At 32.9% G+C, this 23,144-nt stretch overlaps 2 protein-coding genes across 10 annotated transcripts; one reads left to right on the plus strand and one right to left on the minus strand.

Annotated features, from left to right (window-relative positions):
* The first annotated feature begins 1,396 nt into the window (after positions 1-1,396).
* On the plus strand, positions 1,397-18,683 carry LOC143459998 (uncharacterized). 9 transcript variants are annotated; one of them, XM_076957339.1, is made up of 33 exons: positions 1,397-1,574; positions 1,711-1,973; positions 2,235-2,321; positions 2,426-2,607; positions 2,720-2,894; positions 2,993-3,077; positions 3,737-3,888; positions 4,045-4,206; positions 5,055-5,168; positions 7,245-7,332; positions 7,502-7,570; positions 8,101-8,151; positions 8,295-8,414; positions 8,605-8,760; positions 9,181-9,237; positions 9,407-9,454; positions 9,614-9,775; positions 10,036-10,092; positions 10,349-10,510; positions 10,966-11,019; positions 11,707-11,885; positions 12,301-12,394; positions 12,479-12,695; positions 12,806-12,974; positions 13,068-13,156; positions 13,299-13,420; positions 13,510-13,657; positions 14,858-14,960; positions 15,217-15,290; positions 15,848-15,985; positions 16,260-16,362; positions 17,124-17,242; positions 17,897-18,683. In XM_076957339.1, the coding sequence occupies exons 1-33, from the start codon at positions 1,514-1,516 to the stop codon at positions 17,916-17,918; spliced, it is 3,882 nt and encodes a 1,293-aa protein (XP_076813454.1). In that variant the 5' UTR covers positions 1,397-1,513; the 3' UTR covers positions 17,919-18,683. The 9 variants fall into 9 exon arrangements, with proteins under 9 accessions (XP_076813454.1, XP_076813453.1, XP_076813455.1 ...); XM_076957338.1 differs by lacking the exon at positions 17,124-17,242 and having other exon boundaries at positions 1,399-1,574; XM_076957340.1 differs by lacking the exons at positions 9,614-9,775; positions 17,124-17,242 and having other exon boundaries at positions 1,401-1,574.
* A 2,557-nt stretch (positions 18,684-21,240) lies between these two features.
* Positions 21,241-22,324, minus strand: LOC143458942 (uncharacterized). Its single transcript, XM_076955854.1, has 4 exons — positions 22,141-22,324; positions 21,841-22,054; positions 21,482-21,633; positions 21,241-21,403 (listed from the first exon to the last, which is right to left on the minus strand). The coding sequence occupies exons 2-4, from the start codon at positions 21,877-21,879 to the stop codon at positions 21,241-21,243; spliced, it is 354 nt and encodes a 117-aa protein (XP_076811969.1). The 5' UTR covers positions 21,880-22,054; positions 22,141-22,324.
* Positions 22,325-23,144: the final 820 nt, after the last annotated feature.

Consider the following 23,144-nt stretch of genomic DNA (forward strand, 5'->3'; position numbering starts at 1 on the left):
AGTTAAGGGATAATTATTTCGAAACTATATGATTTTGTGTTAATTAAACAGATTGTGTAAGAAATTGTGTCCATATGTGAATATTATAGGTACAGAATACTGGTTGCAGTAGCTCACATGCAATTTGGTCACACTAAATAGTTAATGAACATATAGGGAGTTTCATCTGGTATTGAAAGCTTGTGAATATTAACTTTGCTGATTACTTTACGCTAACTACAATGTCAGCATTTTATTAAAGCTTATTAAGGCGTGAAATGTTACAATATGATGACATTGTTCACTGGACAAATTTGTACAAAAATTAATACTATTACACTGTACTGCCAAACGGTTGTATTTTATTCAGAATACTAGATCACACCATGCACAAACTGAAAAATAAATGAGTATTCATGATATCAAAATCATGTTGGATTCAAAATGAACTTCTGGTTATATCAAGATATAAAAATATTTCTATTATTTAAATTGCTGTATTTACAATTACTATCAGGATCTTTTAAATCACGAAAAACAGTACTGAAGGTTTAGATGCTTATGCAGCTTTACAATCCAGATAGTTAAACGGTTGCTTTATTTAGGCCTATTGTGCAAGCAACTTTATATGAAAAAGTGTTGCTATATTTGTTGACAGAAAAAAGTGTTTAACAGCTATTGCTTCCATTTCGTAACCTTTTGCTCGTTGCAATTTAGGTATGTAATATATGCCTATTGCTTCCTTATACTTCAATTAAAGTTTATTTATCTAAACTGGTTTTTAGGTACTTAAATTTTTATCCCTTCACAAATTTAGATGCTGTGCAAATTATAGCTTGCAAACCTTATTTGTAAAGAGTTTTTAATTTAGTTTAAACCGGCTTCTAGCTCAAGTTGGAGCTAAATTAACATATAAACAATATGAACTTACACTGTCATCATATAATCCAGAAGCTCTTATTTTTTATTTGCTTTCCACAAACATCAGATAAATTATTTACATAGTGGTGCTTGTATAGGAGATTATCTTTGTGTTTAAGCAGAACAAATATCCAAGTGGTGTAGAGAGGTACGAGTGCTCCTATACATGTAGTTATTCAAGTGAGGCATTTCGTTTAGTAAGGTTTATTAACTTTGATTATGCGTTGACTAAGGGTAGTTTTATTTCTATAAAAAGCTAGTTAGATGGAAGATACTTTAAACAATTTATTAAACCACATCAAATTGTATTTTGCATGCCTGATAAAGTAATTGTGTTAAGTACCTCATGTAGACCCAATGACTTTTTTCCATACCTTCTCTTTTATATTAGTCATTACTTGATTTGACATCGGAATGAATAATTTGCAAATGGCAAATGAGGAGATGGGATTCATATTGTTAACTTGACAGATAGTTATGGAAATGAATAGAATTTTATTATAATCAGTTTTGTTAATTTTGTATAATTAGGCTGTTTTGGATTAAGTGTAAAAAAACTCAACATAATTATTAAGAAACTTATGTATTTTGGTAAACTAAAACAGCCCAAAACATGACTTTTTGGAAGTTCTGGGTAGCAACTCTACTTTTATTTAACATCAAGGCATCGTCAGGTATGTTTTTATGAGATCTATTTGTTTAGTTTTCATAAAACATACTTTTAATACATACCTGTTCAACTGATAGACTATAATCGCATGAAAAGTTTAAAAAATTTTGAATTTAGAAACATACTAAATTCTTGTTTAGGTCTGTGTGTTCCAAACAATAAAGCAGGAGAAGTTTATGAATATGCACCAGGTGGAACACAAGTTTTATCTCTTGATGGTGTGGGAATGGTTGGAACTGAAGTTGACCTTGCACTTGATTCAACGCTAAGCTCATTCCTGGAACTATCTGATGTTAATGTTGTAGTAAAGCCTGATGTTAATATAACAAGAAATGATGGCAACAGTGCTGCAGTTCTTACTGGTGTAGTTACTTGTACTATCATCAGTTTAAGCAGTCCTCGGGTTTGTGGTGTTATAAGTATCTTTTGCAAATTATGTTATCACCATAACATTGCCAACTGATATTCTAAGATCATTGTAAATTGTTTCTAGTTTCGGAATATACGTTAGATACTAATTAAAGCGTCCATGTAATAAACTTGGAAGCCATAATTCTTTTACCAAACAATGCATAAAAGATAAAATAAATCGATTTATTGATTTATTTTCATTAAAATAAAGATAAATTAAGTGTAGTAGGCTTGTAATTATTATTGTGTTCAGCCAGTTTCAATCAACGTTCAAATAAAGAATATCAATGCCAATGATCCCGAGTTTAGCTCTGCAAGCTATTCTTCAACGATAAGTGAAGTAATATTTTTCAAACCTTTTTTAAAATAACCATGTTTATAGAAATGATTATGGTTTAGTAAGGAATTGAAGTTATTTAATATATCTGTTTTTTATAATTGCAGGCAGATCTCCCGGGTAAAGAAATTTTAACCGTCTCAGCAACAGATCCAGATGGATTACGACCCACATACAGTATAAGTTGTGATGAGTGTTCAACAACGCTATTCAGGATTGATTCATCTACTGGATTAATAACTCTTACTGAAACTCTAAGCTATCCTCCATCAAATTATGATCTAACAGTGTAAGAAAAAACTTTTTATGTTTTTATAAAAACGGTTTTATTAAACATGAAAAATTGTGATTTTAGTTATATAAGAAGACCTTTCATTAATGTTTATTCAATTGATTTTTAGCACTGCTACAACTAATGATAATAGTCCATACGGTGAAAGAGAAAGATTTACCAGCACCATTGTAGTTGTTAATGTTGAGGATGTTGATAATCATCCTCCTCAGTTTCAACCTTGTTCATCTCAAGATGGCTGCTTTCTTTCATACTCAAGCGATATTAGCACAACTTATACAGGGGTATGAATTCTTTTTCTTGACCAATGGATTTTTATTTGTTTCAATTTTTTTATTGGTAAAATTAAAAGATATATGTTTTAAAACCGAAAAAAATTTAGGATCTAAGCATAATGCCTCAAAATATTGCTGCTGAGGATTTGGACCCTGGAATTAATGCAACTATCACATATGCTTTCACAAATAGTATGTCAGTTTCAAATATGTTTGCTTGTAGTTCAAATACAGTGGAACCTTGACAATGCAACCAACTTTAGGGAATGATAAAATGTGTTCTTATTACTGAGGTAGTTTCATTATTGGGACTTGATGTAAGGTTTGGAAGCTTGACTACAGATAACCAGCCACTACTAGGATGGTGCCATCTGTCATGGTAGTAAACATAAGACCTGATTGGATACCATGTCTAAAGCTGTCCTAAAAATTGACATTCGTGATTTTTATTTTTCAGTTTCATTTATTTATACTCAAAGTGGTTGTGGCCCAAATGATACCAAGTTGATGAAACTTCATAATTCATTATTTGTACAAGAAAAAATGATACTTAGAAACCAAAGTAGTCATTTTGTAGGAACCTAATTGCATAGACATATTGGAATAGGAAAAGGTGTTACTTGATTGAGATTGTCTTGCTATAGGTCTGGTTGTCAGCTGAGGTTCCACAGTATTACGAGAGCTATGTTTCTGATATAAACATTTATCTGGAAATCTAATTTCTGACTAAAAATAAATGTTAAAACCGAGTAGTTTTACCTAATGTCTTTTTGTAAATATGTTTTACATATGTTTTATTTTACTTATATAAGTTTATTTGTTTAGTAATTTTGAAAATTATTTCATTATAGCCAGCTCACCACAAGATTATGCTGACCATTTCTTTATTGAACGAGAAACTGGTTTGGTTACAGTCAGTAAAGCAGTAACATCTCGAACAGTGTATACATTAGGCATCAGTGCCACAGAAAGCACAGGAAAGTCAACATTCGCTCTTTTAAGAGTAAGTGTTAAGGACATTTTTAGATTACTTATTTGTTTAAAATTATATGTGTAATGAATTTGGCCATAATTCACCTCGAGTTGGTTATTCCAAAACAAAGTTATCTGTAACTTTTTAACTGATGCAATCTTGTGTAAATTTTTATATGTTATGCAGGTTGATGTAAGCGAAAAAGATGATTACAAGCCAGAGTTAAATATACCTTTATCAGAGGGTTACATACAAGAGAATTCACTTGGATCACTTGCATATGTAACTGAAGATGAGAATGGAACAATCCCATTAAAAATTTCTGCTAGTGATTTGGATAATATAAATGTGAGTTATGTTAATGTAAACATGATGTTTTCTGTCTACATTATAAATAACTACTAGCAATAAAGAGTTACCATCTATATACCAAATTAATGTGAGATTGGTATGTTGTAAATTTTATTTAAACGTAAGCTTAAAGCCTGGATTACATTGGGCACTAGGCATGAAAACTTCTCACTTTGTTTAAAAACCGTGTTGGTTTCTCAAAGTTGTATTTTGTTAAGTTTACTTAAGTTTTTAATGATCAGTTTTAAAATTTAAGTCATAAAACCTTCTTCATTTGGCCTGAACTGATGAGTCAGTAAAAATTAGCTTGTAATTTTTTTTGTGAATTAGTATCACAAATTGGTTAATGTAGCTTTGAAGTGTAAATTTTTTGTGTAAGTGGTACCATCAATTATGTGTGAGAACAAAACATATAGTAACACAAGCTAGAAATGGTAGTTGAATGCCTAACAAAGCTAACAGTATAAAAACACTTATGAAGGCCAGAGACACTAGATACAGAAAAAATTAAACATCCTGAAGCCTTAACTTTAAAAAAACTAGGTTGGTAAAATTGAAAAGTAAGCAACTGTCCTCTGGTGCAATCATCTCTGTGTTCATATGTTTCTAATAAATTATCATTTAAAAAGAGAGAGGGAAAGAGAGAATCAAGATAAAATGAGTGTTGCATAAATATTTTATAACTATTGGAAGTGCAGTGCAGTGTTCACGATGTTGGTGTCCTTTTTCAAATAGGAAAACCAATTCAGTTTTACTATGCCTAAATTTTAGCGTGTTTTGGAGAATAACCATCATGTCTACCATACATTACATTATATGCATTTTACTTTGTACATTTTTGTTAGGCATCATTTGTATATAAAGTTACTCCTGAGGAATTTCAAATTACAAGTGATGGGTTTGTAATTTATTCTCCTGGTGTTTCTGGTGTTTATTCATCTGGACCGGCATCTTTTGAGGTACATTCACATCTGTGTGGTTTTGCTATAAGTAGATTTTATCATTTACCTGCTGGTTTTGCATATTGTTTGTTACTTATTTTGGTTAGTGTTGGGTTTCTGAAATTTTTGGATGTCAAACTGTCAGCTCTGTAGTGTACGAAGGGGTTTACAATTGAGATTGTGCCAACTGAGATATATATTAGTGGCACCGCACAATATTAATAGTATCCTTTTACAAAGGCATTACCAATGCTTGCTCTTGTTTAATGTTTCTGAAAAACAGTTCTAAATATGAGCAACATCACACTTTTTTAAAGCTTGACAAAAATACAAGTGAAAAATGAACAAGGTCTGGCTTGGTAACCAGAGCTCAAGTGATGTGCAATTAATTATTGGTAAGTTTACGTTGAACAAACTAAGGATAAAGATTCAACAGATTAATTATTATTCATCAATACCTGGATTTTGATAATTTTTTCGAGTCGGTTCTTGAGAAATCATTTCTCAGAAATCCCTGGGTTTCACTGAAATATCAATTAAATTTGAGGTGCCCGATAGAAGTTAACATGGTCAACAGCCAGTTGTTCAGTAAGAGTGATAAAATTTTTGTTTGCTTTAATATTATCGTCTCTTTTAAGCTATTGCATGTTAACCAAAATACATCATGTAAACTTTGAACCCAAATCTTATGGCCGTTATTGGAAAAGTTTAACTAGTTGCCTGTTCTAATCTTTGCCTATTTTCAACGACTCAGTTTAATGATGATATAGTGATTTCAAATTTTTGATTACGATAAATACTGCAGCGGCTGTTGCTTGGGTGGATGGAATCATGATTGTGATAGATAGATAATTAGATATTATCAAGTTAAACAAAATTTTGTGTATATGTTTAATAAATGCTCATCTATGGTTTTCATTATGTAATTGGCTAAAGTAGCTGATACAAGCTATCCACCAGGAGTATTCTGAGTGTATAAATCGTAGATAATAGCAGTGCATCTTGCTTAGGGATGTAAAAACAGATTACTTAACTATTATAGAGTATTTATTCCAAGTCCAGCACTTACTTTCACAATTTGAAATAAACAATGACAACAAAATCTACTGTGTGGTCCAAGGAAAGCATTTGAATGTATAATAAATCCAGATCCTGAGATTAAAAAAAATATAAAAATTGGATTCAAATCCTTCAGTTTCTGTTCTAAAGACTTCATTATACTAAAACAGGCGTCCCTAGTCTTCACTTTTTTGTAACTGAGTCAATCTTTTGAACACAAGTCAATCGGTTTGTACTGAATGATTAGGTTAACATCAGTGCTTGTTCTTATAACAATGAACACGAGTTAAGCAAAACATGTTAATAATACATGTGTACATATACACAGGGTTGCCATACCGTCCTTATTTCTAAGATTTGTCCTTATTTTAAAGGTCCGTGTCTTAGAAAATATGTTTGTCCTTTTTTCTAAGAAATGTCCTTATTTTCACTTTTGTCCTTATTTTTAGGGCAGAGTTGGGCACTTTTGTCCTTATTTTGGGCATTTTGTCACCTTTACGATACCATTTTGTACCAAAGAGATACCAAAATTATGAACATGCAGATAGTGTCTTGTTTTTTTTTTTTTTAGGAACATTGGTTGCTTTCTCTTGTTGTACACTGTTTAAGGTGGTATTCCTCGTTCATTTTCTAGTCGTCCTTATTTTTGAGTTGAGACTGATGGCAACCCTGCATATACATGTGTGTATCGTGTATACCATGCAAGTTGTCATTCAATCAACAATATTCCGCAACATGCCCATATTCATCCACCTATCGAGTTCATGCTAATTCATGATATAATGTTGGTAATCTGCGGGCTGTTCTACAAAAGCATTTCAGTCAAAAAGCCATTTTAGAAATGTTCACAAATAGTTTTTGGCATAGCATATAAGCTCAGGTTTTTTCTGCTACCTCTACAGTTTTAAAATGAGTTAATACATTTTCATATATGATATGTGTGTCTTTCTTTGTGCTGTAAGTTCTGGGATTTTTAAAGAATTTATTGTTTGTTTGCAAATTGAACTTTATTGTGTATTTACTGTTTTGATTAAGGTTACTGCTATCAACATTGATGCTGATACTGATTCTCCAAATAGAGCTTCTGATACTAAAACAATATTATTAACTGTTGTACCCAGCCGTGAGTATGATGATTTTATTCTAAATACTTTTGTCAATGCTTCATTTATAAGGCATGTATTGCTTCCGCAACATTTGTCAGTAGCTAGTCAATCAATCTGTTTTGAGATGATTGGACTAATTGATCTGTACTGGTGTTATTTTATCATTTAGTTTAACTGCTTTTTAAGCTTTAACTACAACTGCAGTGAGCACTACATACACAACAGTAGACACCACTATTGCACCTTCCACAGCAGGTATTATATGTCTCAAGTCTCAAGTATGGTTAGATTGTTGTTGTTGTTATATATGTCAGGATTAGCATTTTGCCATTAAGCAATCATGTTTTGTGCATTGCTATGCACTTTTTATTTGGGAGTGATGCAGATGATTTTTTGTCAATTAAGCAGTGATAGCAGCTTATCAATTTGTTAATTCAGTTATTTTTTAGTCACTTTACATTTTTAAATCATTTTCGAATCTTAATTATAAGCTTTTCAATCTAAGATTATAATTATTAATCAGCTAAATGGATTAAGCTGGCAATGCTAAATAAAGTGATAGATATTTAAATTTTGATGATACAACATTTTTTATAACTGCATGGTTGTTTAAAAAAGCAAATATCAAAATTGCAACTTTTATAAAAGTGTTCTATTTTTTGATATTGGACATTTTGGTTGTTTTGTTATGATTATTTATGTGGGTATTCTACATTAATAAAATGCAGATCAGGGCGCTTTGTAAATGCAGTTGAATTATTGCATTTCATTTTGTGGTTTTGTAGATACAACTGTCACATCCACAGAAGTTACCCAAACAACTGAAAACACGAGCGGTAACATCAATTATGTTGTTATTTCAAATAGACCGAACAACACATTTTAAACAATGTCTCAATACCATAACCAACTTATCTTATTATGCTCGACATAAAAAAGCTGTAGATTGATTTTTTATAATTTGTGCCTACTTTGGTAGGAGCGATATCATACACACCTTCAACATCCTCTGCTAGCTTAACTGACACTACAGTAACTAACACCGAAAGTAATACAATTTCAACATCTGCCATGATGTCTTCATCTACAGCAATCACTGGTAAAGTTTCAACGCAATACTATCTGATGTTTTCACACCACATGCTTCCTTATAGCTGGTTTCAAGCATAAACTAAAGTTGACTTTACTTTTTGGTATATTAAGTTTTTATTGATAATAAATTAAAAACTGAAAAACTTCAATCCCTGTAAAAACCCCATATTAACGTGTACATTTTAATGCATGGAAAGGTGAAACTAGTTATACTGCTACAGCACCTACTGTTGCTTCAGCAACTTCAGTTGCGAGTGATGCAACAACAAGTGGCACTTCTAGTTCGGTTGTTAATACCATTCACACAGACAGCACTTTGTCTCCTATCAGCAAAGAATCAACACATATTAGCGGTAAATGTTTACAATTAGTAGTTATATTTCACAGTTATGGACATCATGTACTAAGTTTAAAAAACAATTTATAGAGACGATGCCCAAACATCTTAGCAACTTTGGCATTGTTTGTTTTGTTACTTTTGATAGAGTGGTGGTGAAGTGTAATGTGTGACATGACATGCAAGACGTAATTGTGTTCTACACATACCTGTGGAACGTGTGCTGTGCAATTTGTAATTGCAACTGATGCAGCAAAATAATTAGTTATTTAAAAATGATTGAAATAAATATAAACTTTTGACTGTGTAAGACTTTTAATTGCTTATATAAATGAAGAAAAATTGTGAAAGAAAATACTATCATTTCTATGGAAACAAGTACTGTTAGTTGTTTCTTGTATTTAATAGTGTGTGATTAACTATGTTCACATAACAGCTACCTCTGGGTCAACAACTGCTGCATTTGATACTAGCAGTTCTAATGATTTTTCAGGTGAAAAACTTATATTAATTACACCGGTTGTATTTTTAAAATTTGTCAGGGTAACAAGTAAAATAAAAATCACATTTTTTGGTACAATGTTTTTTATTCTTTTCTGGTTAAATATGGCTATATCTCACATCAATATATGCCTGTCTGAGATTATATATTTTAATTGCAGCAACCACATCTTCTTTGCCAGTATCAGATAGTACCACAAACACTGCAGGTGAAATGTGTGTTTATGTTGCTTCTTACAATCTCTTGGCTTTTATTTAATTTTTCGAGAATGCAACCATATGAATTATGGTAGAAATTTGTTTTTCAGTATTTTGTTTTTTGCATGTTACTTAAAACTTTAACATCTTTAATGATTAATTTCTGTCAGACACTGCCACAAAATTATTAGTACTTGCTGAAAGCAGCACCGCACCTAGTATCTCAGATTTTTCAACCTTGGCTACCGACATTTCCTCATCATCTAATAATACTACTCAAAGATATATAACAATGTTGAATGAATTGACTGAATCTCATTTTAATTCAGAAGGTGAAATGAGCTTTTAATTCTTCTTAGTAATCTTAGAACTGCTTAATTTTGTCATTTTTGCACTCGATATTATGTTTAATATAAAAGTGTAGAGTTCTTGCAGCTTTTATCAGAGCTTTTCTTCGTTTTTAATTTGGCTGATTGGTGACATGTCAATGCGTTAACCAGAAGCATTTATCAATTAATTATTTCTCAGCTTCTTTATTGTAATATATTTTACACTAATATATCTATTAATTGCTGATAAATTACTACCACAGCTACTTCAGAAACATCAGATTCCACAATTTACGTGACCAATTCTGACAGTGTGTCAGGTGAACATCTTGTGTGGTTGTGTTAATGTATTGTATAAAGTATGGTGAACTCGTTAACTCTCCGTAGTTTATAATTTGCGAAATAGCAACAAAACAAGGCACTGCAAATTATGGTTTGCTTTTAATTACATTTATTTATAGTTAACGTTTTTGGCTTCCAGAAATGCTGATTAATACAAACCTAATTTATTTATACTGTTTGATACTTTTTCAAAATTTATGATTATTGTAATCTTTGCTGTGTGATTGCTGTCAGATATAGCAACAACATCAATACTTGGTGAAAGTAGCACCGAAAGTAGTATTATACATTCTTCTCCCGTTGTCCCCTCCATTTTCCCAGCTACTAGTGACCTTTCGTCACGGTATAATACAGTTATTACTGATGTGACTACATCTAGTGTAGTTGACCCAACAGGTGACATTTCATTTTCTATTTTTTTAACCAATTTGTTGCTTTTTGTGACATTACTTTTAGTTTAATTGCTATAACTTTTGGTTGTGTGATGCCACTTTTCGATTTTATGTTGTTAATTTTTATCAGCAGGTTAAAAAAATGTTGTGTGTATAGCATTTATGTCTCTTTTTTATTTATAAGTTTTTTCTTCATACACTCACGAAAGATAGTTTAAAACCATGATTCTTGTGTTGAGCTACCATAAAATATAACTGACTCTTGAAAATACTTCTTACCTATTTTCACATATATACCACAATCATAATTCAGTATAATACATCAGTTGGAAATTTTTTTATCATATATATGCTTCATTTACGTGGTAATATATATTATTATGATATATTTATGAGTTACATTTATTTCTAAAAAAGAAGTTGCCAAATTAGTGAATGTAGTTTCGTTGTGTGCATTAGATGGATCTTCCACTACAAATGCCCCAGAAACTGGAATAAGCACAACTAATCCTGGTAGGTTTTTGTTTGAGTTTTTCTTTACTGTGTTTAAGGTTAGGGCACAGTGCAAACAGTTTATTGTGGCAATTATTAACCATCACATGATCAAACATATTGGATTTGTTAGTTTTACTATTTTATGAGATAATGGTTGGTGTGTGTTAAACAGTCATGGTATGCTCTGTGCTATGCTCTTAATGCTCTACCTTAATAACTTAATAACTGGGTTGCATTGGTATTTCATTCAGAATACAGTTTTTAAAAGCCAACTGCGCTTCTTATTGTTTGGTATATATTATGTCTGAAAATGTGATGAAACTGTCATGTGCTTTTTTCAACATCAAATGCTCACTGCAGCTATATGCACAAAAGTCAAGGCTACCAATTTATTAAACAACACTTATTATAAATGCTTTCATAACAACTCAATAAATTTCATAGGTTTGAAATTTATGAGTACACTGTAGCTGCTTTTTGGTGTTGTTTTTAATAGATTAGCTTATGTAATGTAAAATGCTACTTTAAAAAGTATAACGTATGATTGAATTGCCTTAAAGTTAAAACATCTTAAGAATTTACAGCCATTTTACTACTATGCATATAGATATAACAATAATTAATTATTGGCAATGATCGACAACAAAAAATAACTAACATGGTGTCAAATGTGTAGGATTTTTGAAATTTAAAATTTGTTTACAGGATTTGTGGTAACTGAAGTTCCAATGGTGGAAGCTGCAACTTTATACGCAGTTGCTGGCACACTCGGTGGTCTTTTGTTTGTCTGTTTCATAGTCATTGCATATCTGGTGTATAAAATTTGCAAACCATCAAAAGATAGTGATGACAAATCGATTCTTGATGAAACTTCTTCAACTTCGGTAAATGCAATACCAGTAACTAACATGTGTTTCCTTGAATTTTGTTATTATTGTCACTTCTTGTGATAATTTTTGATTAGAACAACCTAGTAAGTATAATAGTATACGAACATCTTGTTTTTGAGTGGTATTGGTTGGAGTTATTTGTAAGAAAATTGGCATGTACTATTAATTGTAAATGCTGACTTTATTATAAATGACACAAATAACAATATTTGCACAGCTATTGCTATATATAATGTAGTTGTTATTGGCATAATCTACATTCTATGATACTAATGTTAAAATTGAAAATTTGAGGTATAGTGTTATGTAACACTTTGTTTTATATGTAGTTATTTATCGTTTTCCTTATCGGGTATTGAATGAAAAATATTTGACAAAACCTTGACGTGAATATCATCCTATATTACAGCCAAGTGTAACCCACACAAATTTTGCTTACGAATACGGTGAAACAAATGATGATCATGATAATGAACCAGCACCTGCTGAAGATCCCACTTATGGTAAATTTTCAATATATACAATATGCAACTTTAACCAATAGAAATTGCTTCACATCATTTACAGAACGCAATGTTGTTTGATAGAAAACGATCCTGCTCAAGCCACTGAAGTAGAAGTCGAAGATGAAGCTTTGAACGTTCAGGAGGATGACAGTGGTACTGAAATAAATGACTATGAAGAGCTTGAAGAAAATGATGGTGAAACACCTGCTCCAATAGAAGAATATGAAGAGGCACCTCCTGCGCCTCCAATTGTTGTTAATAATGCTGAAGAAGCTGCGACATCATTCATAGATGAAATGTTTGTGGCGATAATAATTATAACACTTAACTGTTTTCTGTAGTTTGCTGTGAAACGTTGCTTAAAGTGGTACTTGGAGTTTGTAATAATTGATGCTATTTGTTTTTTAGCCCAAATGGCATTCCTGGAATAGCTGTTGCTGCTGCTGCCGCCTCTGCTGCAGTTGTTGCCGCAGCTGAATTTTCTTCCAAGGCAATTGACGGAGATGAAGAAGATGATATTCACGATTATGGCTATGCCTTTAAACAAGGACAAGTCAAAGCTGATAAAATTCTCAAGGTACTATAAATTGTTAAGATAACTTTTAAAACATTGTCGTGGTGCTCATTAACATGAAATTGAAACAAATTTTGTTCTGTTATGTTGTTAAAGAATGGAGAGTTTGGAGAGACACGGTTGGTCACAATTGAAAAGTATGGATTGGATAGAACAGACACGCAGGCTGTTGTTAAAAGTTTGGAGTGAGTTGAAGTGCTTTTATCGTTCTTTTAAAATTGTTAATTGGAGGCAAACTATTTCACGATTTAAAACGTTTAATACTTCTGGAATTTTTGGCATAATTTTTATTCTATTGGTTTTCTACAAAATTCACTTTTCTATTAGAATCGGTTCAGCATCAACTTCTGATGTGAATAGCTGCCATGCTAAAATTAGACTGATGAAAAAGGCGTGTGAACAAGAACATTCTAATATCTTGCAATTCTATGGCACTCATGAAGATGCAGGTAAAAATAAAACTGATTACAGTATTTTAAAAAACAGTTCGCAACTGTTTTGTTTAATGTTTGACGTCTGTCGTTTTTGGTTATTTCAGGGCAGATTCACGTCGCTACCATGTATGCACCACATGGAGATTTAAACAGTTACCTGAAATCTGTTAAAGCTGCCGAAGATGTTGAACCTCATCAACTGATGCTTATTATTGCTGGAATTGGAAAAGGCTTGCAGTTTTTACACGCCAAGTAATTACGGCATATTAGGCCTGAGAACAGACATCGTATTTCGGCAAATGAGCAGATATTTTATTTTATGCAGAAAGTCCAGTAAACTTTTGCTATATACGAAAGGGATTGGCTCAAAGCAATTTTAGAATAATGTCCCAAGCAGCAAAAGTATGATATTTTAATTTGAGTTGGGCTTTAGAAATTCCATTGACAAGTGAGACAGCTGCCTATAATCAGCTTTGTCTCCTGTTTGTTCAAGTGTCCTTGAATGGCCTGCTGTGATCTGAATGACTTAACGTAACGCCTATTACGTTAAATAACGATGTTCCCAATATCAGTTTATAAAGCTGGAGTTTGGCCAAACCAGTATGCTATGTTTGCCATAAAATAAGTAAAAATAACAACATGGCTAAAACGTTTTCAAACGTTAACGAAAGATATTACCTACAAAAACAGAAATACGTTTAAAAAAAGTGCGGGATAAATTTTGCTTTATGAAAGATCACGACCAAATTCATTCAAATTACGTTACTTGTTTAATGTTCATAAAATGTATTCGTGAAGCGACTACAGTTGGAAAATTGACTGGGATCTCCGTTGTTTTTGGAGTGCGTACTTATGTCTACCTTGAAGAGCAGCACAGAAAAGCAACTCTTGGATTATTGATTAAGCTTACCCGTTTGATATGGTGATGTAAGGCGCGGAAAACATTTGTAAAAGTCTTAAACGGTTTATTTCAACGTTGCTTTACATATCGCTGTTTTCGAAACTGTACTGTGCGTTACAGAAACAACAAATATCATGATTGAGCTAAATATTATCTCGATAGAAAACAGAAAGTTAAGTGAACACATAGCCGTTTTAAAATTAATATTTTTTTGTGGCATTTGAACACTGAAATGATGTTTGTTTGCGAACGTAACAGCAAACAGTGCAAAGTTTGCTTAGTTATGTATATATATATACCTTCTATTAAGAGACCCTTCATTGTCAATCATCAACCTTATTCCTGCTTTGCTCTAGTTAGTGGTGTTGTATTAAATTTTTGTTCATTTCTTGTTTACAACATTTAAGCAATTTTTTTTAAATTACAGTAAATTTACCGTCAAAATAAACAGTTTAAGAAAACGATGTTTATACAGTAGTGCCATAATTTTTTCATGTAAAATTGTTGATAAATACTTAGTTCATTTTATAATGGGTATTAACTATTTGCAGAGACATTGTCCATTGTCACTTGCGGTCAAAATGCATCATGCTGGATTCTGAATTTAATGCTATGATCAGCGACTACGAAAACAATGAAGTGACTTCAGTGAAGGTAATTTGACTTAATAAATAATTTAATGCGTTACGTGATGTAGCGTACTTACAAAATAAGTTACTAAAACTCAGCGAGTGTATTGTGCAAATTTTATGTAGAAATAGGCCTCACCCTTTGACACAAAAGGAACTAAAAAGGCGCGTACCTTTTACAGCATAGTTGAACAATGCTGTTGTTCTGTTTTAATTGGTTTGTGCCTGTTTGCTATAGTGACGCGAACAAGATTGTAAATCGTAGATTGTTTGCTTTCCAGCCCGATGACGACAGAAAGAGATGGCAAGCCCTTGAAGTTCTCGGTGGCGAGCTCAGTGTTGCGGCGTCTGACATGTTAGTTTAAAAACATTTGTCGGAAGTAATAATATTATAAAGTACACAATCATACAGGCCTTTGTAACTCGTTCAGTTTACTGCTTTTAAGCTGATATAAAGTACAAACGTGACTTATTTCACAGCTACAACAAATTTTAACCCTTGCATGTGTTTTCTGGAAGCAATTACGCTCATGTTCAATCGGTTTTCACAGCAGTTAGTATGCATATGGGTTTACTTTCATTTCTGATGTAATCAGTAAAACAAAAGTGATAGTTATAAAAAGTGGTTGATGTATCAATTTAATATTAGATTTTGAAATGACATTGTCCTATAGTTCAAAGACCCTGCAATCTTTGCTTATTACGTTTACCCACCTGTGACGCAAATAGCAATTGCACAGCTAAATATGGCATTGCTACAGTTATTCAACTTTCGTGCATATATTGGCGTTCAATATATTTGCACCGTCTAATTTAAAGCAAGATATTTTTGTACATGCAAGTCAACCCGTTTTTGTTGGTTCACTGATTGTGAAACAAATTTTCACATTTCTGGACAATTATTTTTTACAGATGGTCCTTTGGTGTTGTTATGTGGGAAATTACGTCATATGGAACAACGCCCTACGTGGACCTTTCCGAAAACGAACTATACAATTACCTTGCTGATAGCAACAGACTGAAGCAGCCTTCCGGATGTTCTGATTCTCTGTGAGTGGTAGATTATGTTATTTTGTGTAGTTTTAACTCATTTCTTTGTTGCAAACTACATATTTGTGCCTTGATTGGTTCATAACAGTAACACACCTGGTCATTCACTAGTGACTTTATATTGTTATACTTTTATCAAAGCATGCATGTATTCCGTAGTCCGCACAATTGCTGTTGGATAATGTCTCTACCGCACTTGCCTTCTATTCTTATTGCTTGACAAATATTTCCGTATTCTCGTAAAAAGAACTTTGTTCGCTACCGCTTTTTTTAGGTTTTACTTGATGGAGAGCTGCTGGAACAAGGACACTCGTTTCAGGCCTGACATGTACGTTCTCAATGGAAACTTGTCTGAGAAATTACTGGAAGATTCGAACGTAAGTGATAGGAATATCATTTGCACGTTTAATTGTTATGCACGTTGTTATTTTGCAATTGACTTGAAGAAATTTCGCCGTTTGTTGATGGTATCGAAGGAGGGTAGGCCGTATATGATCAATTACTTGTATGGGTCAACACTAGTTTACGAAATGTTGGAAAGTGAGGAGAGTTGCTGATTATCTTGTTTTGAATTTGATTTGGTACTTTGAATAAAGCATAAGTTATAGAAGAGAATTTTGGGGTTTTTCCACAACTTGCCGTAATATCAAAAAACATCTATTTGCCAGTGGCGCAATGCATTTTTGTCGTGTTTTTAACTATTATAAGAATAGCATTAAACGTTGCGGTTTGCGTGCATCACATCAATAATCTCAAAGATTAAAAGAAGCTATTACGTAATCCATCACTTTCCGACATATCGTTAATTAGTACTGCTTATGTGTTTGTTTATTTTTATAAACATACCAACTATCTTTTGTGAGAACAATTTAAGGCACGTGATTGTGATGTGCGGTGGTGGATTATAAGGTGAATCTGAAAATGGTTTATGATTGCGAACGGTATCCAACTATCCATGAAGTGCCAAATCCATTACATGCCGTTTGAGTTTGTGGCTGCTTCCTATATAATCTTGGCTCTTTTTGCTGAAAATCTTCAATAAAAATTCAAGCGAAATACGAATTCAAGAAATTTCTTATATTAGAGTAGCATTTCAATAGGTTGCTTTACTTATTTATGCTTGTACCCGTTTTTTCAGCAACTTATTAAACCCCATGAGCATTTTGAACAACCATTGTTTTTGGGTCGGGCATCTCGTAGAATTATCCCTTTGCCCCTAAAAACTAGCAATGATTCGCTGGAGTTTTCCCCTGAGAGGTATAAACTTGGGACTTGAAAATCAAACTTGCATGAACGCATGAAATCTATCTGTAATTGGTGTGGTAGATAACACCTGATCTTTTGCGTAGTAAAGTTTTAAAATTTTGCTGGTTGTCGAGTTACATTTTGTTGCTGCTGAAGCAAAGCATCGTACATATTCATTGTGTTAGTAATTGTCAGTTTGATAAACCTATTTGGAAAAACATGTATAAGAATAAGAATGCTGTTATCGAAGTGATACTTTAACTGAAGTGAACTGCATGCCGGCGTTTGAAAGCAGCATTTTCCCAAAAGCATGACGACAATAGTCTTCAGCAGACTTTTGGATATTTCACACATCATTGTTTGTTATTTACCACCGTTTCTCATATAATTGCGCTTTTCTTGGTTGCAATTATACTAATTATACTACAGAGACCTAACCATGGGTCGATGTTGAAATAGCAGGAAACGACCTGCTGTTGACTTTTACGCAATTCAATTACACAAAGACCGCACTCATATACTAACTTTTTAGTTATAAACATAACAGCACAGGCACCTATACCATGCACCTGTATATGTGATCTTTTATGTCATCATTAAACAAACGATTTATTTCTTGCTCCTACATTCTTTTGAAAGTAATCAGCATATTCTGGCGCTTTGCAGGAACTTATCGGCTTGGATTTAAGTTCAGGACCCGCCAATCGCGGTATTGACCCAAATGACGTTTCAATAACGATCCCCGATGACCCGACATCCCCTTACGATGTGATTGTGAAATCTTCGCAGCTACAACAACGTTCTGAAGACATCACCGCACTTTGAAATCATCTGACTATGAACTCAACAAACTGTCGAGTTTAGTTCTTTTTGTTTGTTATCTTTGTCATTTTTGTTGTTATATGTTAATCAATTTTCAACTATTCTTGCTTTGAAAATCCTCTCCTACTCTTCATATACTCGTTAATTTAGTGTTTTACCATTTTCATATATTTTTTCAAATTTTTTGCGCAATTTCTGTGAAGATCTCCTATAATAATTTCTTGAGTTAAAACTGTTAATTTTGTGTTGACTGTGACTAATTACTGTGGACTTAAATTATGCTGTGGGCTTAGTAATTACAAACAAAAGTTATTTAATACGCCTCCCTATTGTTTATTTGCAATCTAATTTAATTTTAATTGCTTCACTACTTTTCATGTTTTCCAGTTGTTTGAAGCATGTACTGCTATACCGTAATCATATCATTGTTTGATCATTCAGTGTCAATGAAATGAAAACTGATCAAAGTTACCTTGTTTATTTAATTTTAAAATTATCGTCTTCCTCATTTTTACTGAAAATCGATGCCTTTACATTTTACTCGTTATGTTCATCTTTTTTGTGTAGTCTTACTAAGCGGAAATAGTCAGTGCAATTTATGTAATTACAAGTTTAATTTTAAAAAGCTGAATCTGAATTCTGTTGATTGCTGGTCATGAGGAAGGTTATTAATATAGAAATATTATAGAAGCATTTAGTATAAACATTAAACAACCTCCTAAGAAATGGTGCTTGACAGTTATTCTTTAATGCGAAGCTAAAGCGTTATACTTGTTATCTGTCTCAAATTTATCCCCGTTTATTTTTGTTTACTGAGATTCTCACGTAAGATGATAACATTCTTGGACACGTAATGGATGTATAGGTTTCAGTTTACGGCTATATTACCAACGAGAATGAATTACTGCACGCAGACAAATGCTAATTGTTTACGTGCAATGATTCCGGCTGTAGGTCTTAGCAACAGTCTTGCAAAAGCATTAATTTACTTTTAAAAGTAAAAAAGAATGAAGTTATACACAACAAAGGTGTTGTTGTTGTTGTTATTTTCACCAAATTTTTTCTACTAACTCTTGATTACTAACATCTTTGAGTCCAGTCGCTTTCTCGAAAGCTGACTCCTCGGCGCAGAGCAGACGTAAAAACAAGTAATTAATAATATTAACAAAACTAAATAAAAGCAATTAGCAATTCGACACCTGTTGAAAATGCCTGTTATAACTTAGACGTTTATATGACAATATATATCATCCTCATGGCGAGCTTCTGTAAGGCTTTTCTTTGTCAGGCAAAATTGAAAAGTTTAAAAAGTTTGGCACATTCTAAAATTTTATACCGTTAACAACCTAATAGTTCCTTTATATTTGAAATAATGCGTATATGGTTGAAATGTTCTAAAAGTCCGTCCCCCAGGCCAAAGAATGCGCGGCAGCTCTAAATTTCAAAGTTTGATTTTAGAAATCATCCCGGCACTACATTGTATGTTCAACTTATGTCCATTTAAAATATTCATTTTAATTTCTAAAAACTTTGCTTTCACTCGTAACTCGGGACATTAATCGGTTTTGCAATACTTTGCAATTAATTCACAAAAAATCTCCCTCCCTGTTGTCTAATGTTTTTGGGCACAAGCAACTATCTCGTCTTATTAGAGTAAACCTTGCTTTTTATAACTGATCTTTCAAAGTATAAGGATATATGTTATAGGTATTATTTAAAAATGCTCAATAAGCAAATAAAATAAAACCATCTTGGGAGGGCAGCAAGGATGGTCTGGTTAAAAACATGGATGGAATAGCCTTTTATAACTTAGTATATAGGTTGATTTGTGGGTAAAACGCGTGAAAAATAAGGGCTATGAAATAGTTCACAATACTTATATCAAAATATTATATCGCTTCAATTGATGTTATAAATCTACTTTGAAAAATGTAAAAAGGGCAAAAAATTAAAGTTAAATCTCGTATTAGCTCATGATACTAAATATTGGCCTAGACCTCGTACCACCTAGTATAGTATTCTAAACATAATATGCTTTTCATGTATGATTTTCTATATTTTACAAAAACATCAAAAACATAATTTAGCATCAAACACGACAGGAAATCATCGAATATACCAAGATATTTTATTTAATAAAGACAAAACTTATCCTTCTTGATTTTTTATACCGTAGGTTTCTTGACTTTAACAAATTGAAACAGGCTGACTAAAACTTCAACGAACACAATAAAGTAAGGTTTTTAAAACAGCCCAATGAGACACCATACAATAATTGACTACTTAAAAAGATCTTGCGACAAAATATGGAGTTTCAAAATCACTATTCAAGTTCAAGTTTTGGATCGATACATAATTCAGTATACCATAGGCCGATATGGGTTATAAAAAGATTTTTCAAGAGAATTATTAATAGTCAGATGATTCCAGTAAACCTGCTTGATAAAAACCGCACCGAGAGTCACCTAATGTAATATCTAATTATCGACTATAATAAGCGAATCAGTCCAATCATGTTAATCATTTCTACACACTTTACACTTAATATACAACACAAAAGGTAAAATTCTGTTTCATCCTACAGTTAACCCATAAATCAAGACGTATTTAGTTTCTTACTTATTAATTATTCTTACTTCAAAAGCCATTACAAAATTGTCACGTTTCAATTTTAACAAAGAAGATTATCTGTGTAACTAAATTAATTATACGTTTTAAACCCACCACATTTCTCGCGTTATTATTCTCACGTTACTTAATTATAAAACAAATGCAGTTTTCACACTTATCGCGTCGTATAAAATGCTGTAATTGCTCTCATGGGTGTCCCCACAAATCAGTTAATTGGAGAAATATAAGTTTAATAGAAGGCAAGTTTTGTTCTGTGAATTATGGTGAAATGAAAACAAAGTAGATAAAAAGCTTGATTTGGAAGAACAAAGGGAAAAGCAAGGATCAAAATGTAACAAACACCATGACTATTTTTTGTTTATTACTAATATCACGTGCACAAAATTCCTAACAGTTACAATATGGATAGATACAGTTACAATATAAAAGCAAAAACCGAGAAAATCTACAATCCTGATTTCTATTTACACCGTACCGACTAACTACCGACTTATAAGTCGAGCTAAGATAAAGTTTACCGTAATTATTTTATATTCAAAATACGCAATGAGCAAGCGTTATAAATTTTGTAAAGCACAGTTGCACAAGTTTGTTTTCCTTTTCCAAAAACAAAGCGTCAGCAAACAAATTGATCTGAATGCAGCACATCCCATGCACGCTTTCCTTTGAAGGACTTCTGGTTCAGCATAAATCATTAGATGTGGATCTTGGATTACAGAGCTAGTCAAAAAAATGGTTATTAGATGTCGCCTTCTGTGCGAAATGTTTTAGGCTTATAACTATACGCATAATTTTTACTTTGATTCCTGCATCTGTTTTAGCCATTTCAGTTTGCAGTCGCATGTCCAGTGCTTTCCCCAAAGAAAGAACTCGGAAATGGAAGGAACAGTTTCACGTGCAAATAAAAGAGCATTTAATGTCTTGAAGGGGTTATCGCACAACCAAAGAGTCTGAATTACGAAATACAGTATTCTTTCGGTTTAAGTTATCCCGTTTTTGAGTCCTTTCTACCCACCATTTAACTAAATCAAAGTTGTGTAGACGTACAGTACACACCAGGTAATCAAACTTTGTACCAAGAATGAGAGATTTTCTTGACTAAAATTTTAGAAGCAAATTACAACCGGTGACTTGTGATAATAAATTCTCGACAATACCTGCTGGTTGTGAAGACCGTCAAGGGCACCAACTTCCATTGTAGAAATGTTGCTCAAACTGAGGTCAATTGTTTGCACCGATTTTAAGCCATCAAAGGTAAAATTGGTTTACGTGGCACTTCATGACATCTAATATTGTTAGTTTAGTTAAACCGTGGAAGGCGTGGTCCTCGATTGCTTTCAGGCTGCTTTCCCATAACTCCACTGCTTGTAACTGCATGCAAAAAGTTTTCAGAAAAATAGAAGGAAAATTGCGCAACTCATAGGTAAAACCGGGTACGTAGAAATGCAGCAAGCTACCTCTGTTAGATTGCTGAATGTGTGGGAAGGCACGACTTTAAAAGGGTTCCCCACCATATCAAAATGTTGATGAGTGCGAGGTAAATTTTCTGGAATTCTTGTGAGATGATTAAATCGAAAACTTAACATCTGCAACTGAGTGTTTCTTGTAAATAAAGACAACACGATATGCGTAACTTGAATACAGTATCTAATACAGTGAGACCTCGTTAATCCGGACCACTTCGTTTCGTCAAAAAATGTCGGTTTAGCGGGGTTTCCGGATTATTGGAAAGTAAAAAATCAATCAATCTTGCAAATGCAGCACCGTGTTCAAAACGCAGTATGCACCTTACTCCAATTCTAAGTACCGAGTTTCTGGCTGGACAGCAACAAAAATAAAATTATATTTTTTGTATGATCCGACCCAGTGTCGAACCCCAGAACCACCGTATTAAAGACGAATGCTCTAAGCCAGAAGTGACGAACATGCGGCCGCAAATCGGTTTGACAACCGCTCTTGCATGGCGAAGCATTCCGGCGGGACCAGCAGTCTAGAACTTTCTTAGGCCTGTTTCCAATTTTTGCGCAATGCGATATCAAAAGCTGATAGCACGATTGAGTCGCAGCAGTATGTCTTCAATAGATTGCCGCACTCAACCTATGTAATGTACGTATTTTTTTGCGACCGCGGAAGCGTTGTTTGTTAGTGTTGATGAACAATTTATTTTTTCGTTTCTAAAATACTGTACAGTATTTCATAGTATGACTAAAAAGCTGTGCGGCTTACTCAGCTGTAACTGACAAAGTGGCTTGCCACAACGAATAGGACCGTCACCGCTGCTACAACGTCATTATGCAACACAACGTAATTATGCGTAGATAATAATCGGCTATTGTTTCGTCAACAAACTAACATACTGTATTAGGACAATCGTGAATCATTTTCGCTTAACTGTTAATAATCCGGTTTATCGGATTTTATTGCTATTGATTTAGCACATTTGTTCCAAAACTTTTGTGTC

The sequence above is a fragment of the Clavelina lepadiformis genome, chromosome 5 (assembly GCF_947623445.1).
Source record: "Clavelina lepadiformis chromosome 5, kaClaLepa1.1, whole genome shotgun sequence".
NCBI classification, from domain to species: Eukaryota; Metazoa; Chordata; class Ascidiacea; order Aplousobranchia; family Clavelinidae; genus Clavelina; species Clavelina lepadiformis.

Excerpts from the sequence above, each read along its gene's own strand:
- LOC143459998 (XM_076957338.1), top strand. The coding sequence starts at position 1,514 with ATGACTTTTTGGAAGTTCTGGGTAGCAACTCTACTTTTATTTAACATC. Across the intron at positions 7,571-8,100 it reads TATTGCACCTTCCACAGCAG|ATACAACTGTCACATCCACA; the intron begins GTATTATATGTC and ends GTGGTTTTGTAG. Across the intron at positions 13,658-14,857 it reads TTGCAGTTTTTACACGCCAA|AGACATTGTCCATTGTCACT; the intron begins GTAATTACGGCA and ends AACTATTTGCAG.
- LOC143458942 (XM_076955854.1), bottom strand. The coding sequence starts at position 21,879 with ATGGAAGTTGGTGCCCTTGACGGTCTTCACAACCAGCAG. Across the intron at positions 21,634-21,840 it reads ACGGTCTTCACAACCAGCAG|ACTCTTTGGTTGTGCGATAA; the intron begins GTATTGTCGAGA and ends TTCGTAATTCAG. Across the intron at positions 21,404-21,481 it reads AAACAGATGCAGGAATCAAA|CTCTGTAATCCAAGATCCAC; the intron begins GTAAAAATTATG and ends TTTTTTGACTAG.